The sequence below is a fragment of the Podarcis liolepis genome (genome assembly GCF_965112155.1).
Source record: "Podarcis liolepis genome assembly, contig: HAP1_SCAFFOLD_104, whole genome shotgun sequence".
NCBI classification, from domain to species: domain Eukaryota; kingdom Metazoa; phylum Chordata; class Lepidosauria; order Squamata; family Lacertidae; genus Podarcis; species Podarcis liolepis.
In genome coordinates, this window is record NW_028148701.1 from 91,703 (window position 1) to 101,098 (window position 9,396).

The following is a 9,396-nucleotide window of genomic DNA, read 5'->3' on the forward strand; positions in this document are numbered from 1 at the left end:
CCTTCTAGGAAACATCTTGGAGGACCTTCTAGGAAACAGGAGCCGTTGAGACAAGAAGAGGGTGGAGGACCTTCTAGGAAACAGGAGTTGTTGGGAGAGGAAGAGGGTGGAGGACCTTCTAGGATGTTGAACATGGTGGAGGACCTTCTAGGAAACCAACGGGAGGAGAACGTCCTGGAGGACTGTAGAGGTGACCTTCTAGGAAAGAGGAGTCATTGGGAGAAGATGGTGGAGGACCTTCTAGGAAGTTGATCATGGTGGAGGACCTTCTAGGAAACCAACGGGAGGAGAACGTCCTGGAGGACCGTCGAGGTGACCTTCTAGGAAACAGGAACATCTTGGAGGACCAAGGAGAGAGGGGACCTTCTAGGAAACAGGAGCCCTTGGGAGAGGAAGAGGGTGGAGGACCTTCTAGGAGGTTGAACATGGTGGAGGACCTTCTAGGAAACCAACGGGAGGAGGAGAACGTCCTGGAGGACTGTAGAGGTGACCTTCTAGGAAAGAGGAGTCATTGGGAGAAGATGGTGGAGGACCTTCTAGGAAACAGAAACGTCTTGGAGGACCGAGGAGAGGTGACCTTCTAGGAAACAGGAGCCGTTGGGAGGAGATGGTGGACCTTCTAGGAGGTTGAACACGGTGGAGGACCTTCTAGGAAACTGGAACATCTTGGAGGACTGAGGAGAGGTGACCTTCTAGGAAACAGGAGCCGTTGGGAGAAGAATGTGGGGGAGGACCTTCTAGGAAACAGGAACGTCTTGGAGGACCGAGGAGAGAGGTGACCTTCTAGGAAACAGGAACATCTTGGAGGACCGAGGAGAGAGGTGACCTTCTAGGAAACAGGAGCCGTCGGTGGAGGACCTTCTAGGAAAGCAGGAAGAGCGTCGAGAGGTTCCTTCTGAGGAGAGAGGTGACCTTCTAGGAAACAGGAGCCATTGGGAGAAGACGATGTGGAGGACCTTCTAGGAAGTTGAACATGGTGGAGGACCTTCTAGGAAACAGGAACATCTTGTAGGACCAAGGAGAGGTGACCTTCTAGGAAACAGGAGCCGTTGGGAGAAGAAGGTGGTGGAGGACCTTCTAGGAAAGCAGGAAGAGCGTCGAGAGGTTCCTTCTGTGGAGGTGACCTTCTAGGAAACAGGAACATCGTGGAGGATCCAAGATGGAAGGTCAGGATGGAGAGCCACCATGGAAGGAAACATCTGGAGAACATCTGAAGTAGAAGATGGAAGGGTCACCATGGGAGGAAAAACCTGAAGAACATCTGAGGAACATCTGAAGGAGAGCATGGAAGGTCAGGATGGAGAGCCACCATGGAAAGAAACATCTGGAGAACATTGGAAGAACATGGAAGGTCACCATGGGAGGAACATCTGAAGAAGATGGAAGGAACCATCTGAGGAACATCTGAAGAAGAACATGGAAGGAACCATCTGAGGAACATCTGAAGAACATTGGGAGGAGAACATGGAAGGAAGCATCTGAAGAACATTGGAAGGAAACATCTGGAGAACATCTGAGGAACATCTGAAGAACATCTGACAGGGAACCTGGTGAGAACATGGAAGCAAGGTGGAACGTCAGGATGGAGGACCACCATGGAAGGAAGCATCTGAGGAACATCTGAGGAACATCTGAAGGAGAACATGGAAGGAAGCATCTGAGGAACATCTGAAGAACATGGGAAGGAACCATCTGAAGAACATTGGAGGGAAGCATCTGGAGAACATCTGAAGGAGAACATGGAAGGAAACATCTGGAGAACATCTGAGGAACATCTGAAGGAGAACATGGAAGGAAACATCTGGAGAACATCTGAAGGAGAAGATGGATGTGGTTGTGGTCGTTCTGGGTCCTCCTAGGCCGCCTCCTCCTCGGCCTCCTCCTCAAACTCCCCCTCCTCCTCGGCGGTGGCGTCCTGGTACTGCTGGTACTCGGACACCAGGTCGTTCATGTTGCTCTCCGCCTCCGTGAACTCCATCTCGTCCATGCCTTCTCCTGTGTACCAATGGAGGAAGGCCTTCCTCCTGAACATGGCCGTGAACTGCTCCGAGATCCTCTTGAAGAGCTCCTGGATGGCGGTGGAGTTGCCGAGGAAGGTGGCGGACATCTTGAGACCTCTCGGCGGGATGTCGCAGACGGCCGTCTTCACGTTGTTGGGGATCCATGAAAGGAAGGACCTGGGTTGGAGGTGGAGCTGAATCCAAGATGGAAGCTGGTGAGAAGGTGGAAGCAAGGGGGAAGGTCAGGATGGAGAGACACCATGGAAGGGAACATCTGAGGAACATCTGAAGGACATGGGAGGAACCATCTGAGGAACATCTGATGAAGATGGAAGGGTCACCAAGGAAGAGAACATCTGAAGAACATCCTGGTGAGAACATGGAAGCAAGGGGGAAGGTCAGGATGGAGGGCCACCATGGAAGGGAACATCTGAGGGACATCTGGAGAAGATGGGAGGGTCAGCATGGGAGGAAACGTCTGAAGGACATCTTGGTGAGAAGATGGAGCCAAGGGGGAAGGTCAGGATGGAGAGACACCATGGAAGGAACCATCTGGAGAACATCTGAAGAGGAACATGGAATCCAGGTGGAACGTCAGGATGAAGAGCCACCATGGAAGGAACCGTCTGAGGAACATCTGAAGGAGAACATGGAAGGAAACAACTGAAGAACATCCTGGTGAGAACATGGCAGCAAGGTGGAACGTCAGGATGGAGGACCACCATGGAAGGAAGCATCTGAGGAACATCTGAAGAACATCTGAAAGAGAACATGGAAGGAACCATCTGGAGAACATTGGAAGGAACCATCTGAGGAACATCTGAGGAACATCTAAAGGAGAACATGGAAGGAACCATCTGAGGAACATCTGAAGGAGAACATGGAAGGAACCATCTGAAGGAACACATGGAAGGAACCATCTGAAGAACATCTGAGGAACATCAGAAGGAGAAGATGGAGGGTCAACGGTGGGGCTGGGTGGTTGTGCTTCTTCTGGGTGGTCGTTATGGGTTCTCCTAGGCGGCCTCCTCCTCGGCCTCCTCCTCAAACTCCCCCTCCTCCTCGGCGGTGGCGTCCTGGTACTGCTGGTACTCGGAGACCAGGTCGTTCATGTTGCTCTCCGCCTCCGTGAACTCCATCTCGTCCATGCCTTCTCCTGTGTACCAATGGAGGAAGGCCTTCCTCCTGAACATGGCCGTGAACTGCTCCGAGATCCTCTTGAAGAGCTCCTGGATGGCGGTGGAGTTGCCGAGGAAGGGGGCGGACCTCTTGAGGACATGGGGTGGGAGGCCGCAGGCGGCGGTCTTGACGGTGGTGGGGGTCCATGAAAGGAAGGACCTGGGTTGGAGGTGGAGCTGAATCCAAGATGGAAGCTGGTGAGAAGGTGGAAGCAAGGGGGAAGGTCAGGATGGAGAGCCACCATGGAAGGGAACATCTGAGGGACATCCAAAGGAGAAGATGGAAGGTCACCATGGGAGGAAACATCTGAAGAACATTGGAAGGAGAACATGGAAGGGTCACCATGGGAGGGAACATCTGAAGGAGAACATGGAAGGAACCATCTGAGGAACATCCTGGTGAGAGCATGGAAGCAAGGTGGAACGTCAGGATGGAGGGCCACCATGGAAGGAAGCATCTGAGGAACATCTGAAGGAGAACATGGAAGGAACCATCTGAAGAACATTGGAAAGAAGGATCTGAGGAACATCTGAAGGAGAACATAGAAGGAACCATCTGGAGAACATTGGAAGGAAACATCTGGAGAACATGGAAGCAAGCATCTGAAGGAGAACATGGAAGGAAGCATCTGAGGAACATCTGAAGAACATCTGAAGGAGAAGATGGAAGCAAGGTGGAACGTCAGGATGGAGAACCAAGGTGGAAGGAAACATCTGAAGAACACCTGAAGGAGAACATGGAAGGAAACATCTGAAGAACATCTGAGGAACAGCATGGATGGGTCCAGAAGGGGATGGGTGTCCAGGAAGGTGGTGGACATCTCTGGTTGTGGTCGCTATGGGTCCTCCTAGGCGGCCTCCTCCTCGGCCTCCTCCTCAAACTCCCCCTCCTCCTCGGCGGTGGCGTCCTGGTACTGCTGGTACTCCGACACCAGGTCGTTCATGTTGCTCTCCGCCTCGGTGAACTCCATCTCGTCCATGCCTTCTCCCGTGTACCAATGAAGAAACGCCTTCCTCCTGAACATGGCCGTGAACTGCTCCGAGATCCTCTTGAAGAGCTCCTGGATGGCGGTGGAGTTGCCGATGAAGGGGGCGGACATCTTGAGACCTCTCGGTGGGATGTCGCAGGCGGAGGTCTTGACGGTGGTGGGGGTCCATGAAAGGAAGGACCTGGGTGGAAGCTGATGAGAAGATGGAAGCTGGTGAGAAGGTGGAAGCAAGGGGGAAGGTCAGGATGGAGAGCCACCATGGAAGGAAGCATCTGAGGAACATCTGAAGAAGATGGAAGGTCACCATGGGAGGAAACATCTGAAGAACATCAGAAGGAGAACATGAGAGGAAACATCTGAAGAACATCTGAAAGGGAACCTGGTGAGAACATGGAAGCAAGGTGGAAGGTCAGGATGGAGAGCCACCATGGAAGGAACCATCTGAGGAGCATCTGATGAAGGTGGAAGGGTCACCATGGGAGGGAACATCTGGAGAACATCATGGGTCACCATGGGAGGAACATCTGAAGGAGAACATGGAAGGAGCCATCTGAAGAACATTGGAAGGAAGCATCTGGAGAACATCTGAAGGAGAACATGGAAGGAAGCATCTGAAGGAGAACATGGAAGGAACCATCTGAGGAACATCTGAAGAACATCGGAAGGAGAACATGGAAGCATCTGAGGAACATCTGAAGAACATCTGAAGGAGAACATGGAAGGAACCATCTGAGGAACATCTGAGGAACATCTGAAGGAGAACATGGAAGGAAACATCTGAAGGAGAACATGGAAGGAACCATCTGAAGAACATTGGAAGGAACCATCTGGAGAACATCTGAAGGGGAACATGGAAGGAAGCATCTGAGGAACATCTGAAGGAGAACATGGAAGGAACCATCTGAGGAACATCTGAAGGAGAACATGGAAGGAACCATCTGAGGAACATCTGAAGAACATCTGAAGGAGAACATGGAAGGAATCATCTGAAGGAGAACATGGAAGCAAGGTGGAACGTCAGGATGGAGGACCACCATGGAAGGAACCATCTGAGGAACATCTGAAGGGGAACATGGAAGGAACCATCTGAGGAACATCTGAAGAACATCGGAAGGAGAACATGGAAGCATCTGAGGAACATCTGAAGAACATCGGGAGAACATGGAAGGAAGTATCTGAAGGAGAACATGGAAGGAACTATCTGAGGAACATCTGAGGAACATCTCAAGGAGAACATGGAAGCATCTGAGGAACATCTGAAGAAGATTGGGAGGAGAACATGGAAGAAACCATCTGAAGAACTTCTGAGGAACACTTGAGGAACATCTAAAGGAGAACACGGAAGGGTCAACGGAAAGCCGGTGGTTGTGGTCATTCTGGGTCCTCCTAGGTGGCCTCCTCCTCCGCCTCCTCCTCAAACTCCCCCTCCTCCTCGGCGGTGGCGTCCTGGTACTGCTGGTACTCCGAGACCAGGTCGTTCATGTTGCTCTCCGCCTCCGTGAACTCCATCTCGTCCATGCCTTCTCCCGTGTACCAATGGAGGAAGGCCTTCCTCCTGAACATGGCCGTGAACTGCTCCGAGATCCTCTTGAAGAGCTCCTGGATGGCGGTGGAGTTGCCGATGAAGGGGGCGGACATCTTGAGGACATGGGGTGGGAGGCCGCAGAGGGCGGTCTTCACGTTGTTGGGGGTCCATGAAAGGAAGGACCTGGGTGGGAGCTGAGGAGAAGATGGAAGCAAGGGGGAAGGTCGGGATGGAGAGCCACCATGGAAGGAAACATCTGAGGGACATCGGAGCGTCTGAGAAGACACTTGGTTGGGATGGGGAGAAGATGGAGCTGGAAGGTGTACACGATGGGGAGATGCTGGGTTGGAGGTGGAGATGGATCCAAGATGGAAGGTCAGGATGGAGAGCCACCATGGAAGGAAGCATCTGAGGAACATCGGAAGAACATGGAAGGTCACCATGGGAGGAAACATCTGAAGGACATCTGAGGAAAATCTGAAGGAGAACCTGGTGAGAACATGGAAGGTCAGGATGGAGAGCCACCATGGAAAGAAACATCTGGAGAACATTGGAAGAACATGGAAGGTCACCATGGGAGGAACATCTGAAGAAGATCGAAGGAACCATCTGAGGAACATCTGAAGAACATGGAAGGAAGCATCTGAAGGAGAACATGGAAGGAAGCATCTGAGGAACATCTGAAGAACATCGGGAGAACATGGAAGGAAGCATCTGAAGAACATGGAAGGAACCATCTGAAGGAGAACATGGAAGGAACCATCTGAGGAACATCTGAAGAACATCGGAAGGAGAACATGGAAGCAAGGTGGAACGTCAGGATGGAGGACCACCATGGAAGGAAGCATCTGAGGAACATCTGAAGAGGAACATGGAAGGAACCATCTGAGGAACATCTGAAGAACATCTGATGGAGAACATGGAAGGAAGCATCTGAAGAAGAACATGGAAAGAAACATCTGAAGAACTTCTGAGGAACATCTGAAGGAGAACATGGAAGAAAACATGGAAGGAAACATCTGAAGAACATCTGAGGAACAACAGGGACGGGTCCAGAAGGGGATGGGTGCCCAGGAAGGTGGTGGACATCTCTGGTTGTGGTCGTTCTGGGTCCTCCTAGGCGGCCTCCTCCTCGGCCTCCTCCTCAAACTCCCCCTCCTCCTCGGCGGTGGCGTCCTGGTACTGCTGGTACTCGGACACCAGGTCGTTCATGTTGCTCTCCGCCTCCGTGAACTCCATCTCGTCCATGCCTTCTCCCGTGTACCAATGAAGAAACGCCTTTCTTCTAAACATGGCCGTGAACTGCTCCGAGATCCTCTTGAAGAGCTCCTGGATGGCGGTGGAGTTGCCGATGAAGGTGGCGGACATCTTGAGACCTCTCGGTGGGATGTCGCAGACGGCGGTCTTCACGTTGTTGGGGGTCCATGAAAGGAAGAAGCTGGGTGGAAGCTGAGGAGAAGGTGGAAGGTCAGGATGGAGAGACACCATGGAAGGGAACGTCTGGAGAACATCTGAAGAGGAACATGGAATCCAGGTGGAAGGTCAGGATGGAGAGCCACCATGGAAGGAACCATCTGAGGGACATCTTGGTGAGAAGATGGAAGCAAGGTGGAAGGTCAGGATGGAGAGCCACCATGGAAGGAAACATCTGAGGAACATCTGAAGAGGAACATGGAATCAAGGTGGAAGGTCAGGATGGAGAGCCACCATAGAAGGAACCATCTGAGGAGCATCTGAGGAACATCTGAAGGAGAACATGGAAGGAACCATCTGAGGAACATCCTGGTGAGAACATAGAAGCAAAGTGGAACGTCAGGATGGAGGACCACCAATGGAAGGAAGCATCTGAGGAACATCTGAAGAACATTGGGAGGAGAACATGGAAGGAAGCATCTGAGGAACATCTGAAGAACATTGGGAGGAGAACATGGAAGGAAGCATCTGAGGAACATCTGAAGAACATTGGGAGGAGAACATGGAAGGAAGCATCTGAAGAACATTGGAAGGAAACATCTGGAGAACATCTGAGGAACATGTGAAGAACATCTGAAAGGGAACCTGGTGAGAACATGGAACCAAGGTGGAATGTCAGGATGGAGGGCCACCATGGAAGGAACCATCTGAAGAACATTGGAAGGAAGCATCTGGAGAACATCTGAAGGAGAGCATGGAAGGAAGCATCTGAGGAACATCTGAGGAACATCTGAAGGAGAACATGGAAGGAAACATCTGAAGAACATCTGAGGAACAACAGGGATGGGTCCAGAAGGGGATGGGTGTCCAGGAAGGTGATGGACATCTCTGGTTGTGGTAGTTATGGGTGGTCCTAGGCGGCCTCCTCCTCGGCCTCCTCCTCAAACTCCCCCTCCTCCTCGGCGGTGGCGTCCTGGTACTGCTGGTACTCCGACACCAGGTCGTTCATGTTGCTCTCCGCCTCCGTGAACTCCATCTCGTCCATGCCTTCTCCCGTGTACCAGTGGAGGAAGGCCTTCCTCCTGAACATGGCCGTGAACTGCTCCGAGATCCTCTTGAAGAGCTCCTGGATGGCGGTGGAGTTGCCGATGAAGGTGGCGGACATCTTGAGTCCCCTGGGCGGGATGTCGCAGACGGCGGTCTTCACGTTGTTGGGGATCCACTCCACAAAGTAGGAGGAGTTCTTGTTCTGGACGTTCAGCATCTGCTCGTCCACCTCCTTCATGGACATCCTGCCCCTGAAGACCGCGGCCACCGTCAGGTATCTCCCATGACGTGGGTCGCAGGCGGCCATCATGTTCTTGGCGTCGAACATCTGCTGGGTCAACTCGGGGACGGTCAACGCTCTATACTGTTGACTACCTCGGCTGGTCAATGGGGCGAAGCCCGGCATGAAGAAGTGGAGACGGGGGAAGGGGACCATGTTGACCGCCAGCTTGCGGAGGTCGGCGTTGAGTTGTCCCGGGAAACGTAGACACGTGGTGACACCACTCATGGTGGCGGAGACCAGGTGGTTGAGGTCTCCATAGGTGGGGGTGGTCAACTTGAGGGTCCTGAAGCAGATATCATAGAGGGCTTCGTTGTCTATGCAGTAGGTCTCGTCGGTGTTCTCCACCAGCTGGTGGACACTCAAGGTGGCGTTGTAGGGTTCCACCACCGTGTCGGAGACCTTCGGGGAGGGGACCACCGAGAAGGTGTTCATGATGCGGTCGGGGTATTCTTCTCGGATCTTGGAGATCAACAAGGTCCCCATGCCGGAGCCGGTGCCGCCGCCCAAGGAGTGGGTCAGCTGGAAGCCCTGGAGGCAGTCGCAGGACTCGGCCTCCTTGCGGACGACGTCTAAGACGGAGTCGACCAGCTCGGCCCCCTCGGTGTAGTGGCCTTTGGCCCAGTTGTTGCCGGCGCCGCTCTGGCCTACAAGAAGACCGACATCATGAGGATCGTGCCCATCACCATCATCAACATCATCATGGTCAACATCATGACCATGGTCACCACCATGGTCATCATCATGGTCAACATCATCATGGTCAACATCATCACCATCAGGATCATGACCATCATCATCATCATGGTCATCATCATCATCATCACCATGACCATCATGGTCAACATCATCATCCTTAGGATCATGGTCATCATGGTCAACATCAACATCATGGTCAACATCATCACCATCAGGATCATGACCATCATCATCATCATGGTCATCATCATCATCATCACCATGA

The 9,396-nt window shown here is 52.5% G+C and overlaps 6 protein-coding genes and 2 long non-coding RNA genes across 11 annotated transcripts in view; 2 read left to right on the forward strand and 6 right to left on the reverse strand.

The window, feature by feature from the left end:
* The window catches only part of LOC310699108, a 937-nt gene extending 233 nt beyond the window's left edge, over positions 1 to 704 (forward strand). The window contains exons 2-3 of one of the 3 annotated variants that reach the window (XR_014521926.1): positions 223 to 247; positions 627 to 675. This is a non-coding gene — a long non-coding RNA (uncharacterized lncRNA). Of the gene's footprint in view, positions 1 to 188; positions 248 to 356; positions 372 to 626 lie in introns of those variants that run through there. The other 2 variants (XR_014521927.1, XR_014521928.1) reach the window with 2 other exon arrangements.
* Positions 705 to 1,156: 452 nt separating this feature from the next.
* Positions 1,157 to 4,586, forward strand: LOC310699107. Of its 2 annotated transcripts, XR_014521925.1 has the most exons (3): positions 1,157 to 1,215; positions 2,875 to 2,961; positions 4,396 to 4,586. It is a non-coding gene; the product is annotated as an uncharacterized lncRNA (long non-coding RNA). The 2 variants fall into 2 exon arrangements; XR_014521924.1 differs by lacking the exon at positions 2,875 to 2,961 and having other exon boundaries at positions 1,157 to 1,291.
* LOC310699106 (tubulin beta chain) lies at positions 1,675 to 2,390 on the reverse strand. The gene has a single exon (XM_083520722.1). It carries the CDS (start codon positions 2,105 to 2,107, stop codon positions 1,856 to 1,858), a length of 252 nt encoding a protein of 83 aa, XP_083376848.1. The 5' UTR covers positions 2,108 to 2,390; the 3' UTR covers positions 1,675 to 1,855.
* On the reverse strand, positions 3,017 to 3,403 carry LOC310699102 (tubulin beta chain-like; the record flags this gene model as incomplete). Its single annotated transcript, XM_083520718.1, has 1 exon — positions 3,017 to 3,403. A coding segment is annotated over one exon (387 nt), but the record flags the coding sequence as incomplete, so codon positions are not given.
* LOC310699105 (tubulin beta chain-like) lies at positions 3,783 to 4,348 on the reverse strand. The gene has a single exon (XM_083520721.1). It carries the CDS (start codon positions 4,276 to 4,278, stop codon positions 4,027 to 4,029), a length of 252 nt encoding a protein of 83 aa, XP_083376847.1. The 5' UTR covers positions 4,279 to 4,348; the 3' UTR covers positions 3,783 to 4,026.
* Positions 4,587 to 5,525: 939 nt separating the features above from the next.
* Positions 5,526 to 6,493, reverse strand: LOC310699104 (tubulin beta chain-like). The gene is made up of 2 exons (XM_083520720.1): positions 6,462 to 6,493; positions 5,526 to 5,943 (listed from the first exon to the last, which is right to left on the reverse strand). Exons 1-2 carry the CDS (start codon positions 6,489 to 6,491, stop codon positions 5,554 to 5,556), a joined length of 420 nt encoding a protein of 139 aa, XP_083376846.1. The 5' UTR covers positions 6,492 to 6,493; the 3' UTR covers positions 5,526 to 5,553.
* A 193-nt stretch (positions 6,494 to 6,686) lies between these two features.
* On the reverse strand, positions 6,687 to 7,180 carry LOC310699100 (tubulin beta chain-like; the record flags this gene model as incomplete). Its single annotated transcript, XM_083520717.1, has 1 exon — positions 6,687 to 7,180. The coding sequence occupies one exon, from the start codon at positions 7,178 to 7,180 to the stop codon at positions 6,809 to 6,811; it is 372 nt and encodes a 123-aa protein (XP_083376843.1). The 3' UTR covers positions 6,687 to 6,808.
* Positions 7,181 to 7,821: 641 nt separating this feature from the next.
* Positions 7,822 to 9,075, reverse strand: LOC310699103 (tubulin beta-4B chain-like). Its single transcript, XM_083520719.1, has one exon. It carries the CDS (start codon positions 8,916 to 8,918, stop codon positions 8,019 to 8,021), a length of 900 nt encoding a protein of 299 aa, XP_083376845.1. The 5' UTR covers positions 8,919 to 9,075; the 3' UTR covers positions 7,822 to 8,018.
* Between the last annotated feature and the right edge of the window lie 321 nt (positions 9,076 to 9,396).